At 51.4% G+C, this 13665-nt stretch overlaps 1 protein-coding gene across 1 annotated transcript; it reads right to left on the bottom strand.

Annotated features, from left to right (window-relative positions):
* Positions 1-2027: 2027 nt before the first annotated feature.
* Positions 2028-12508, bottom strand: PAIP2B (poly(A) binding protein interacting protein 2B). The gene is made up of 3 exons (XM_056855328.1): positions 12342-12508; positions 2981-3157; positions 2028-2271 (listed from the first exon to the last, which is right to left on the bottom strand). The coding sequence occupies exons 1-3, from the start codon at positions 12495-12497 to the stop codon at positions 2215-2217; spliced, it is 390 nt and encodes a 129-aa protein (XP_056711306.1). The 5' UTR covers positions 12498-12508; the 3' UTR covers positions 2028-2214.
* Positions 12509-13665: the final 1157 nt, after the last annotated feature.

Below are 13665 nucleotides of genomic sequence, written 5' to 3'. Positions count from 1 at the left end.
CCCTGGCTGGGCACCTTTTGAGGAGACCGCAAAGCCTCTAGGCAGCCAGTGGGAGGCTCTATTGCCACCTTCAGGAAGAATACTACATCACACCCAGCTCAAACCCATCTTTATTTTAAATGCATTGTCGTAAAAATGGACAGCACATAATTGCAAGGACTTCCTCAGAAAGAAACCAGAGGCTGCAGAGTAAAGAGGAGGGGGAAGGAAAAGGGGAAGGCGGGGTGCGTGTGTGTTGCCCAGAGCTTCTAACCAACCTGCAGTCCCAGATGAAGGTCTGGAAGAGATCCAGCCAAAGAGAGGCTCACCACAGAGGGCTCGGCCACCTGGCCTGATTGGACTAAGACCTCTCCAGCAGGGATTCCGTGGAGAGGGCCAACTCTTCCCCGCCACCCTGAAAGGGGGCGGGTTACAGGCCCACCAACTCTAACCTCCTTGCAGCAAGCTGGAGTCACATTTAGACCCAGGCAGCCCAGATGGTGGAGTTGCCCCCTTTAACCAAGCCCTTTCTCAGCACACCGAAGGGAGGGAAGGAGGAAAGACAACACACACGTGAGGAAGGAACAGTCTGAATTCACAAGGAGTCAGATTTCAAACGCAGGAGGACAAGGATGCCCAAACTGACACACACACCGTCCTTCTAAGGGCAGGGCCGTCCCAGCTGGAAGCCACCAGCCACTTCCTCCTGGTGAAGGTCGGTTTTGAGGGTGAGCGGAGCCCTGGCTGACCACTGGCACTCACAAGGATGTAAATTGGGGGGGGGGGCTGCTGTCGTCCACAAGGGAAATCAAGCCCCTAAAGAAGAGGTGTGCTAAGTGCAGCAGACGATAACATGGCCTGACTGAGTCTGTGGTGCTGATGGAGAAATGCTTCTCTCTAATTTTCCTTTTGGGGGGGGCTGACACACATACCCCCTTCCCACCTTGTCTATTCCTCCCTCAATCAGAGGATGTCATGGAAAGGTATGGGGGGCAGAGGAGGGGCGCTCTTTCAGAACATTCGGTAAAAATACGACAAGGACCGCTTCTTCAGGAAGGAATAGCCAACCTTGCCTGAGAGCTCCTTTCAGCAGAGAACGACTGGTGCAAGCCAAGGAGGTGGGAGAAGCAGAAGGGCCACTTCCTGGATCGTGACTCAAAAACCTACTGTGGGCAGAGCTCCAGGCAAGCTCTGTCAGTATCGGGGGGGGGGGGAGGTCATCCCACACTGCTGCCCAAACAGCTGTCTCTGTGCCCACCCAGATGGCCGCTTTCCAAGGATTCGAAACTGGGATCTCCTGCATTGCTGTAGAGACCGAGAACAGCAGGAAGTCCAAGCAGACCAAGGGAGGGTCTGTGGCTTCAGCCCAAAGGCCCTGGCTCATATCGACGAAGGAGCTGCCAGGCAGAGGAAGGTACCCTGTCATGCCTGGTTACGATATTTTATTGAAGGGGAGGAGGGGAAACGAAAGGAAGCGGAGACAGAGAAGGGACGGGGAGAAAACTGCGTACAGGAGGGTGGATCTTCTCTCCCTCTTGGGTCAGCACCTCTAGAACATCCAGGAACTTGCCAGCCTCCCTGCAGTTAGGGGCAGAGTTTGCCACAGCCACCAAGATGAAGCCGGGAGAAGGTCATTAGGGAGGGACGAGGTTCAAGCAAATTGCAGCCCCCCACCCCTCAGGCTTCCTACCCTGACCCCCCCCAAATGAGCTTGGCAGTGGGCACAGACCTGTTTGCAGCCCACAGCCCGCACAGTGGCAGCAGCTTCCTGAAAGGCCATCAGCCTGCACAAGGAAGGGGCTCCTGCAAAGCCAGAAGCCAAAGCGCACAGAAGCCTGCTGGGGGCCGCCTGGCCTGTGAAAAGCTCGAGGACTTCCAGCGAGAAGAGCAACGCCCGGGGCTCCTTGTCCTGGGCAATGTCCAAAGCGGATCCGATGGTGGAGGCCGGCGGGACAAGGGGCAAGGATCCTGCCTGCAGCCAAGTCACGCTCGTCGCTGTCTAACGGAAAAAGAACCCCCCCACACACCCAACCCCCCCCGAAGGGTCTAGCTTTTTGTCAGTTCGTTTCAAAATGTCCACGATGCAGCAAGAAAAGAGGGATTAAGTAGCTGAAGAGTCCCGCAGAGTCACCCGTGAGGAGTCTCTCTCCCACCACTGCTTGCAGGGCCTGCTGCCCCCCACCCCACCCCACCCATCAAGGGGAAAAAATGTCTCTGTGAAGTTTGCTGGCAGGTTCAGTACTTCACTCCGGGGATGAACTCCTTGGCGTCGGGGTTTAAGGTGCTTTTGCTCTGAAAGAGAGAAGGGGGATCAGCAGTCAGTGAGCAAGAGGGGCCCAACGGGACCCACCATGGCTTTAACTCCTCTCCCCCACCCCCGCAAGAACATGTCTCCCCCAGTTTGCCATCCCATCTTCTTTCCCCAAGGAGGCAAAACTGCTCCGCCAATTACTTGCTGGAGTGGGTCACAGCAACTCCTATCACTCCAGTCTTGTTTCATCGACAGTGGCTTCCCGACGCTTTCCGGCTCGGCTCAAGATGCTCGCATTGACCCTCAAATCCCATACGGCTTGGGGCCGGCCTACCTTAAGGGACCGCCTTTTCTTGTATGAGCCCACCCCCACCACAGGCACCAGGCAGAGAAACTGGCCCAATGGCCTTGAGATTTGCAGAAGTGGGTTTCTGGACATAAACCCCAACAGATCAAAAGTGCTTCCTGAGGCTAGAATGGAAGCCAAAAAGCTAGGAGAAGGTGACGGGAACAGAGTCCAATCTCTGTGCAGCGGACAAGGTCAAGAAACATTCCCAGCTCTTTTCTGGCCCAGGGACCCCAGGACCGGTGGAGACTTACGCTCCTTCCTCACCACAGAAGACCTACGTGACCTCTTCTGCTTTGCTAGTAATACCCAAACACACTCGAGCATGGCCACCCACCCCCTCTCGCACACCCTCCCAGAAGTGTGAAGTGCAGGCGGCCAGGCCCTCTGCCCCCGACACTTACCAAAATGTCTTCCGATACATGGCTGTCATTGACCGAAAGCCCGTTTAGCTGCTGCTGAAGCTGCCCAATGCCCTGGGGCAGGTCGCGGGACGGGATGAACCAGTCCTGGTCCTCTTCATCCAGCATCTCCTGGAAGCAGCGGTCGAGGAACTCCTGCTCCTGAAGCTCTTCTTCCACCTGGTTGTTCAGGAAAGCCACAAGGAGGAAGGGTCAGGCCAGCCAAGCCGGAGCCCACACTAACTAGGCCTCTATGCTAGAGGTGGGCAGGTGCCTCTGGCAAGCAGGGCAACAGCTGCTGAGCAGACCACTGGAAGCAAGCAAGGCTAGGTGGGCTTTTGCCCAGCAGGGCTTCTGATTGGCCAAGCAGATTTCTTTTTTCAATTGCTTTCAGCAGCAGCTACCACCACACAGCATAAAGATTTTCACTGCTGACTAAAGATAAGCTGTGCATATCAAGATATGCAATTCTCACTCAATGTAGCCAAATCTGCGGATACTTAAATCTGGAGGCTGGAGTCATGAACAGACAAGACAGATCTTTCCACAGAGTTGAAAATTGCCCCAGGTTTGCCGAGAAATCTGAACTCTTAACAAAAAATATACTGAAGGGGTTTAACCTCCCTTCCCAATAGAAGCCTGTAGCTTTAAGAAACAAATGCCCTCTTTGGCTGTTGCTGGGTAACCACAATTCTATTACTAGCCTTCAGGCTATGGTTTCAGTCAGTAAAAGGCAGTGGGAGGGAGCAGGGCCCTTTCCAGGGCTGCTCTGGCCGAGAGAGGACTCACTGGGGCCAGGCCCACTGGCAGTGAACAGGCAACTTGCTACCAAATGACTTACCCAGGCCTAGCTGCTTGCTAATGTTTGACAGTGGCCACCCCATGAAAAGTAATGCGGTGTAGTGGTTAGTGTTCCAGACTAGGTCTGAATCACCATTCTGCTGTGGAAAGCTCACTGAGTGACCTTGGGCTAGTCACACACTCTCAGCCTGAGCTACCTCTTAGGGTTATGAGGATAAAACAGAGGAGAGGAGAATGATGTTAAGTAGATTTGAGAAAAGAGGAAATAGTGTGCAGAGCAGGATACAGGGGTGAAATGAGGTGCCCCCCTTGCAAGTCCTTTTGGATCCCCTGCTTGAACAAGAATATTGTTAAACAATATGTTCACTGTAAAAGGCATCCTGTTAAGCAGAACTTCTGCCTGAAGGGTTGAAGCACTACTGTAAGAGTTATGCCTCACCTCACTTTCAGACATTTTGTGGTTGGCCAAACCTCCTGTAGCAGTCAGTTTCTGGATGCGTCTGCGACACTTGTCAGAATTCCAAAGGTGCCCACAGGCTCAAAAAGGTTGAAGACCCCTGCATTTAGCCCTAGGAGACCCATGTTCAAATATGCACTCTATCATGGAAGCATGCTGGGTGACCACAGGCCACCCGCTCTCTCTCTCTCAGCCTGACCTACCTCACAGGGTTTGTGTGGATAAAACTGAGGAGGGGAGAACCACAGTGTAAGTTGCATTGGGACCCCAGTGGGAGAATAGCAAGGCATTAATATCTAAATGAACAAACGCGCAGGAATTTTTACACAAGGGTAGCATTAACTGGCTCATGAAAATTCAGAGCCTCAAACAGCACAAAATCCCATCGAGATACGACAGCAACATGTCAGCCAGAGGCACAAACAGCTTGCTCAGTTTACTGCTGATTTGCTGAGCGTGGAAAAAAATATAATCAATTGTTTTTGTCACACAAAGCTGCCTTATATTGCATCAGGTTACCATCAGTCCATCACAGTCAGTCTTGTCTTCTTTGACTGACAAGTGGCTCTCTAGGACCGTGTTAGCGAACCCATGGCACGTGCTGCAAGCGGCACGCCGAGCCCTCTCTGTGGGCACGTGCGGAGCCCTCGCGTGCTCCTTCTCCCCAAGCCCATGCTCCCCAAGCCTGCGCTGGCGCCCTCCCTCTCCTTGCACCAGGGCAAGCCCCTCCCTTTCAGCTGAGCTGCAGCTGCAGCTCAGCTGTTTGTCGGGCCCGCTTGTCTTCAGTTTGGACGGGGAGGCTGTGGCCCAGCACCTTGCCACGCCCCCCTCCTTTCAGCTGAGCTGCAGGGCAGCTCAGCTGTTTGTCAGGGGCCCCGCCTGTCTTCAGTTTCTTCCATTCTGCTTTCCTAGGTAGGTATTACCACATTGATTGCTCTGCCTTTTTTCTTTTTATCCCTGCTTACTCTGTCAGCTTCTCATCACCCCTTACCATCCAACTGACTCTCGTCACCCCATTCCGACTGCCTTTTCAAACACCAACATTGTTTTTTTCCCCTTACAGAATGTTAAGCGCCGTGCTGACTCACCTATATATCTAATTCTGAAGTTGGTCCCAGGGTGCAGCTGTTTTAAAAAGGCCCTTTACAGAGACAACAAGGTACTAACTTCTCAGCTGAACCCTCCCCTCCACACCAGGTACAATTATCTCCTAGAAAGGAAAGAAGACAGAAAAAGATTTGTCTACCAGGAACAATAGCCACCCAGTTGGGGAGGACATTTTTAATTGGGAAAATGAAGAAAGTTAATATCCTCCCAGCCCAGTGTGGTCTGCCCCTATGGCTGCATTTTAGGGTGAAAAAACCATGTAGAGATCTAGTAATGGATCTTCAACCTAATGTGTGGTTTGGCCTTTAGTCCTCTTGGTTTCAGTCTGAGAGCTAAATAGAAGAAAATACTTTTATCCTGTTGAAATCTATGGAATTCAGAAGTACTTGAGGAGCTGGGGGTGGGGGACATGGTTCAACGGTAGAACACCTGCTTTGCAGTGAGTAGACAGTACTGACCTTGATAGGCAAAGGTCCATGAAGCTTCAGGTGTCCCATGTGGCTGGTACTACAGTGGCTTTGTTCTCAGACGTGGGCCATATCTTTGACCCTCCTGCCATGCCAGGATGTATCTCTGTCTGTCTACCTAGCTTCCCCCAAGCCTCATTTCTAGAAAAAATTTCCAACTCTATGATTCTATGATCATAAAGGAGTCTTCCTTGCCCTTAGCCAGCCCAGCTTTAAGCCTCTTATTTATGCAAATTCCCCAAGAAGGGAATATCAATCAAAATATGTGAATGTAGTTTAGAATGTTTTTTCTAAACTAAAACCTCAGTATTCAGGTTAAATTGCCGTACTGGCACTTGGCAATAAATAAGTGGGTTTTGGGTTGCAGTTTGGGCACTCGGTCTCTAAAAGGTTCGCCATCACTGCTCTAGGATCTCACATCACCTTCGTCCTGGTCTTTTTAGCTGGAGATGCTGGGGATTGAACCTGGGACCTTCTGCATACCAAGCAGAGGCTCTGCCATTGAATCCTTCCCTGTGCCTGGGGAAAAGCTGCAAGCAAACACTGCTTTCTCAAACATTTTCTAAAAACAGCTATTTCTGCTTTGACTACCCGGATCTGTGTGAAGAGGCACCCCCACATTTAAATGAGTTCAAGCCACAGGCAACGGCAGGAAGCCTCGCAGCCAGCAGCGGCAAAGTCTGCCTCAAGAACGACGAAGCAACCAATTGCCAATTGCGAGATCAGAGCCCAAGGCTCATCTAACCCAGCATCCCGCTTCCAACAGCCAGGCATTCTCGTGAAGCAGGATAAAGACAGAGGCCATGCCCTCAATTATCTCCAGCTCTTGCTGTTCAGCAGCACACTGCCTCTGAACAAGGAGGCTCCATTTAGCAGTTATCATCACATCTTGCATCAGTGAATCCCACATGCCCTGTTCCTTTAAGACAAGAAGTCCGGGCATCCAGTGAACCTGATGGACAACAGGTACAAATCCAACCAAGGGAATCACTTCTTTACTCAACAAGTAATGAAATTGTGGAATTCACCACCAGTGGACATGGAGACGGCCACTCGCATGGATGGCTTCAAAGGGGGAGTTAACAGATTCACAGAGGAGAGGTCCATTGATGGCTACTAGCCATGGTGACTAAAGGAACCTCCACGTTCAGAGGCAGTCAGCCTCTGAATCCCAGTGCCAGGCTCCCACATTATGGGATGCCCCGCCAGAAGTTATTGGGAAGCCTCTGTCGTTTTGCAGAATGCACCACTCAGAATTGTTCAGGAAGGCATTCTTATAAAGAGGGCCGAACTATAGGACAAGGACAGTGTAGTGGTCTGTCCCAATATTTATTGTACACATCATCCTGTTGTACTGCAAGTAAATGCCTTCTACCTTCCTAACCCTGTGTTACGCTATGTCAAGCCAGAGAGAGGTTTTTTTACTACATTATTTCCAATTCCATAATCCTACCCCACTACATTGTTTATTAGAGTTCTTTGCTGTGTTACTGGATTTTCTCCCCTTATTTTGTAACCTGGCTTGAGTTTCAGTGAGAAGGTTAATCATAAGGCCAATTGTCAGAACTATTTGTGTGTGTGTGTAAAGTGCCGTCAAGTAGCAGCCGACTTATGGTGACCCGTTTGGGGTTTTCATGGCAAGAGACTAACAGAGGTGGTTTGCCAGTGCCTTCCTCTGCACAGCAACCCTGGTATTCCTTGGTGGTCTCCCATCCAAATACTAACCAGGGCTGACCCTGCTTAGCTTCTGAGATCTGACGAGATCAGGCTAGCCTGGGCCATCCAGGTCAAGGATTCACAACGATTTAGCAGAAGCTAAAAGGGCGCCGTTCCTTAAAATATCACATGGTGGCAGCAGCCTCTGCCATGACCACATACTGAGGACTGAGGTCTCAAGAGCCTTGGAAGCTCCAAATCCTCTCTCGATGTCATCCATCATGGCTGCAAACATTGACACTAGACAAAAACTGCTAATACCGGCAACAAAACTGCTCCAGAGTGGGACACAAACATGATGAGTATTCCTATCCAATGTGTGTTTTTTTAACTGCTCATTTCACCTTCAACATGAGAATGCAAGAGCTGTTCCAGTCACCCCACCGCCCTGTTTCCAGCAGTGGCCAGCCAGAGGTATTTTAGAAGCCTACCAAGATAGCGTGAAAGACAACCCCTCCAGCAGCTGACACTGAGAGGTACGCTGCCTCTGAACATGAAGGTTTTGCTTTGCTGTCATGGCTAACCATCATTCAGCAGCCCTCTCCTGAGAGATATTGGTGAGCTGCTGCTGAGACAAGGAACTGGGCCCTTATGCATGCCCAGCAGGCACTCTGCTACTTAGCCACAGTCCCCTCTGTATGGACCCTTTCATGTGGGAAATGGCAGGTGGGGCAGGGGCTGAGAGACGACCACTCACATTGAGGGTGAGGCTTAATGGCCTCCTCACTGACTACTTGTCTGTTGGGCCAGCCTTCTGAAGACACTAGCTACCTTCAGATCTAAGGGCAAAAAGCCTTGGAAGGCCTCAGGCTCCCACATTCCCCCTTCCTCCCTGGCTCTGACACAGAAGTCGTCCTGGCTCACAACAAGCCACAGTCTGCCCCAAACACAACAGCTTGCTTCTCAACAAGCCATGGTCTGGAATCCTGGCTTGCAGGCCAGAAACAAGCTGCAGTTTGGTTCACATGTATCAAACTGCCCAGTGCCAATCAGGCACGAGAGTGACACACGAGGGAAGGCAAGAGGGAAGACTCATGCCCCAGGACTGCCAAGGCCGATTCATGCAACAATACAGCAGCATTTGCCATGATCTCTGAAGGCAGCCTGTAAACTCTCTGGCAATCTGTAGCATACAACACGTAGCACACCACGGGCAACACGTTAAGCACCTTCTAGGGCCAAACCTGTCCATGCCACTTGCCCCCCACCCCAGAATACAGTAGGCTGTTAAACACCCATCAAAAAGGATTCCATTCCAGCTCCTTTTGTGTTGTTCCTCCTCAATGGGGCTGTACATAAGAACATAAGAAAGGCCCTGCTGGATCAGACCAAGGCCCATCAAGTCCAGCAGTCTGTTCACACAGTGGCCAACCACGTGCCTCTAGGAAGCCACTAACAAGATGAGTGCAGCAGCACCATCCTGCCTATGTTCCACCGCACCCAAAATAATAGGCATGCTCCTCTGATACTAGAGAGAATAGGTATGCAGCATGACTAGTATCCATTCTAACTAACAGCCATGAATACCCCTCTCCTCCATGAATAGTTGCACCACAAGCCAGAGTAGTTGCACCGCAAGCCAGAGGCTCAAAGACTTCCACACTCACAGCTTTGGTTCCACACAGAACCAAGGAGTGATACTTTTGCCACCTGTATCAGTGACAAAGCAGGACTGCAGCTGAACATCAAGATGACAAAAGTAATGAACACAGGAGAATTCACAACTTTAAGGTTGACAATAAGGAAATTGAAATAGTTGAAAGCTTTCTATTCCTTGGTTCCATCATCAACCAAAAGGGAGACTGCAGCCAAGAAATCAGAAGGAGACTGAGACTGGGAAGGGCAGCCATGAAGGAGCTAGAAAAGATTCTGAAGTGTAAGGATGTGTCACTGGCTACCAGGTTAATTCATGCCATCGTATTCCCTATTACTATGTATGGGTGTGAGAGCTGGACAATGAAGAAAGCTGATAGGAAGAAAGTAGATTCCTTTGAAATGTGGGGTTGGAGGAGAGTGTTACGGATACCCTGGACCGCCAAAAAAAATCAGTGGGTTATAGATCAAATCAAGCCTGAACTGACCCTAGAAGCTAAAATGACTAAACTGAGGCTGTCATACTTTGGACATATGAGAAGACAAAAGTCACTGGAAAAGACAATCATGCTAGGAAAAGTTGAAGGCAGCAGGAAAAGAGGAAGACACAACAAGAGATGGACTGACTCAATAAAGGAAGCCACAGCCCTCAATTTGCAAGATCTGAGCAAGGCTGTTAAGGATAGGACACTTTGGAGGACACTGATTCATAGGGTCGCCATGAGTCGGAAACGACTTGATGGCACTTAACACACACACACATCGGGACAAGGGATGGCTTGGAAAAGAAGGGAGTCCAGTCAGGTGGCAGCAAAGCAGGAAGGTAAGACTGGGCAGCCCAAGACTCTTGTCTGAAGGAAGGTGCACCCCGGAGGCTCAGCAAGGAGACATCTCTTGAATGGGGGCTTGGGGACACACCTTGGAGGGAAGTGGGGGGAGGGGGGGAAGTGCCAGAATCAAAGGTCTCTGTGGGTAGGGAAACAGAGGGCTCGCTGCAGAGGACAGCCCTGCTGGTCTGCAGCAGAAGAGCCATATACGAGTCCTCGAGCACCTTCGAGACCAGGAAGATTTTGGAGGTATGGGCTTTCAAGAGTCAAAGCTCCCTTCGTCAGGTACGAGTTGGAAAGGAGATATCCCAGTCAGAAGGTGGGAAGGTTGCTGCCAAGGAGGACCTCAGGATGCAGAGGTAGGAGGCACATTGTAATCAGCTAGATTAGAACAGAGGAGAAATGCTCAGGGGCCGAGTGACCTGCAGACTGAGTTTGGAGTCTGGATTCCCTTCCTGCGGGGGAGGGGAGGAGGCACGCTGCCTTTCAGTTTCCCTGGACTGTCTTGAGCACCCGCCAGCTCCTCCTCATCAACTCGCTGCAGTTGGGCAAGAAGCAGTGCCGTGTGGCAAGATCCACAGCCACCCAGAGATTGAGCGCCTGCTTCTGGAGGCCGGCCAGAGACTGCCTCCTCCTTTTCCCTTCTCCAGCCTCCTTGCTCCAGTGGATACTTACACATCCTGCTTTCTGGCAGGCAGCAAAGGTCTCTCCCTCCCCCCTCCCCGGTTTCAGGTTTCGTGTTTTCTGCAAAGTCTCCTTGGCCAATGAGAGCCAGAAAGGAAGGAAGGCGGGCGCGTCTTCCCCTGTCCTCAGCTAGCAGGATCCCTCCCGCTGCTCCAGAGGCTTTCCCTTCCGCACTGCCACATCGCCAGCCTGGCACGCAGACAAAGGCTGGGAAACGCCAGGCGGTGCTTCCCAGGCCTGCCTCCGAGGGGACTGTTTAAGCAGATCCAGGCCTCCGGGCTCACAAAGGCAAAGGGCAGAGAAGCAGAAAACGCAGAGAGCGGCTGCCGAAAAGGGGGTGGGGTGGATGGCTGGACTCCATCCCATCTCTTCCCCATCCTTTGGATCCCACGCCCACACTCTCCCTATGGGCTGAAGAGGGGGCTGAAGAGAGAGAGGGTCACTAAGAGGCAAGCGAGCTCAGGGTTGAAAAATCAAGGCAAGAAAGGGTCGAGGGCTCCGTAGCCTACAGAACAAGGCTAAGGAGGACTCAAAAGACAGCCCCAACAACAACCTGAGTACTGCGGGAGGGGAGGTAGAAAAGCAGTAGTGAGACAGACAGACCGAAAAGAACCCTGCATTGCAGAAGTGGGCAGGCAGGCAGAGAGCTCTCCATACACTGTTTTGAAACCAACCAGGGCCCTGCATCTGGAAAGAGGTGACTGGCCACAAAACAACTGCCCAGTCCCCAGCCAGCTGCAGCTCCACTTCTCAAGCACAGCCTCTTGGGTCCCCAGGAAATCTGTCAGGGTGAGGGAGTTCTTAATGCTGCCACTGTGAGCCATCCTGAGCCCAGGAAAGACAGCGAAGCAATGCCTAAATGAACCCAATTCAAAGTTTTGTGTGTTAAGCACATTTTTATCCCCTCTCCCCCAAGGAGCTCTGGGTTGCAGTACAGCAGGGCAGTGTGCGACGTTCTCCCTGACCCCATTTTATCCTCACAACCACCCTGTGAGGTAGGTTAAGCTGACAGAGGGTGAGTGGCCCAAAGACACATAGGAAGCTTCAGAGCAGAGTAGAAATTTGAACCAAGGTCTTCCGGATCCTATAACCATTACACCATACTAGCTCTCAGTTTCTAGCAGTCCAGGGACTTTGCAGCACATCAGCGAAGTCTAATGGAAGGTCCCATTCCAGGGGAAGGTGAAGGGAGAGGCCAAATGGGACCTGCCGAGGTCCAAGCATCGGAGACTTTCCCATCCCTACCAAAGCTCTCATCCACCGCCACCAATCTCCATCCCTCTGCCCTGCCGTCTACCTCATCTTTGCCGAGACTGGACTGGCTCTTGATCTCAGTACGTGCACCAGACTCTTCACAATTGCATCAACCAAGAACATCCCACTTACTTTGCAGATATTAGTTTGGCAACCCCTGCAACAGCTGTATAAAGCAAGCTAGAAATTTATTCCATTTTATAGATGGGGGAGGGGGAGAGAAGCTGAGGGACAGTAACTTGCGTGACGAATTAGTTGCCAATGTTGAGATTTCCAAGTGGGATCTCACCAGCTCTCCCTGCATTCCCCCCTCCCCCAATTTGTAAAGAGCAGAAGTCAACTCTGTGCTCCCAGTAGTAAACATATACAAAATCAGAGAAGCATCTGCAGGGAAAACCACTCAGGAGGCCAGGTGGCCACGCCTTGGAGCAAGACAGAGCTCTTGGCCATCTCATTACCTGCCGGTTGAAATCCTCCTCATTCTCCATCCACATGTATTCTGCAAAGGGATTGTTCTCCTTCTCATCATGCCCATTCACTACCTGGTCCTCCTTCGATTTTGCAGGCGTGGCTGAAGTCGTGGTTGTGTTGGCCACGTTGGAACCATTCATCATTATAAAATCTGGCAGGGAAAGAAGCCAGAAAAAAGAAAGAAAGAGAAAATCAGCAACAGTGAAAAGCAAGATTCCAGTCTATCAGATTTCCCTGCCAACCAACAAGATTTCCAGGGAAGAGATTAAAGACCACCATTAAAACACTTCTTGCCTCGAGAAGTGGAGGTGGGAAGGGATGCCAAACCTTTTACAATGAACATGACTACAGTTATCACTGAGGACTGCTTCCTAGAGATGTAGTATTTTGGGAAATCAGAAACGAAGAGAGGGGGGATTGGGGGCACATGTAATAGAGGGAGGAAGAGAACCAAGACAGACTTTGTTGTCTTTGTACTGTGCTTGCAGCAGTGAAGCCTTGCCATGAGGAGAGCTTGCATGCCTTAACTGGGGAGGCTGACGCCAGAGACTTGGTTACTGCATCAGTCTGTTTACTTAAAGATAATTCGCATTGGCTGGACCCTGTAAACCTACTCAGTTAATGGTGGCATTTTCCTTTGGTGCTAGCAGCCCCTCACAGCGGCAGGAGGGTCTTTGCATCAAAGGAGAGCGCCTTTTCGAGTGGAATGGCCCCAAGGGATCCTGGATGATGCATTGCACAGGGCTTCCTCTCACAGAATGGTGCTCTTCCTCCATGACCTCCGTGAGAGGAAAGGAACTGTCCCTGCACACACACACCACCCAAAGCGATCTGCAGTCACCACAGCTAACCTTGACAAGAAGCTGTTATCACCTGCACCTTCAAATGCCACCTTGAGGGCAGCTGCGCCCAGAGCAAACACCAAACTGCTGCTCTGCCAAGATACGCCGCCTGCGCGGAGGGAGGAAAGGGGCATAGCGGTGGTTTCTCCAGGGCCAGGCGGCGGCTGCAAAGGAAGGCCACAATCCTGTGTGTGGTCACAAAGCAGTTGGCCTCACCGAGACAGACATCTGAGCCAATACACGCTGGCTGGAGTTGGCTTCTTTTGCTTGAGGGAGAGCCCCCACACCATGGGAAGAACATGCTGGCCACTGACACTGACCCCCCCCCCAATCCAGGAGCAAGTTCTCGTCTCCAACACCACACTGAGGCCTGATTGGTTTTCCTGAGGGCCTCTGAGTATCTGCACAACATCAGGGAAAGAGCAAACCCGAACAGGGCAGATTTTATGCTAATCTCATCTCTCTAGTG

Source organism: Euleptes europaea, chromosome 9 (assembly GCF_029931775.1).
Source record: "Euleptes europaea isolate rEulEur1 chromosome 9, rEulEur1.hap1, whole genome shotgun sequence".
NCBI lineage: Eukaryota > Metazoa > Chordata > Lepidosauria > Squamata > Sphaerodactylidae > Euleptes > Euleptes europaea.
The sequence above is the reverse complement of the archived record's forward strand: the minus strand, read 5'-3'. Positions and strand labels throughout refer to the sequence as shown.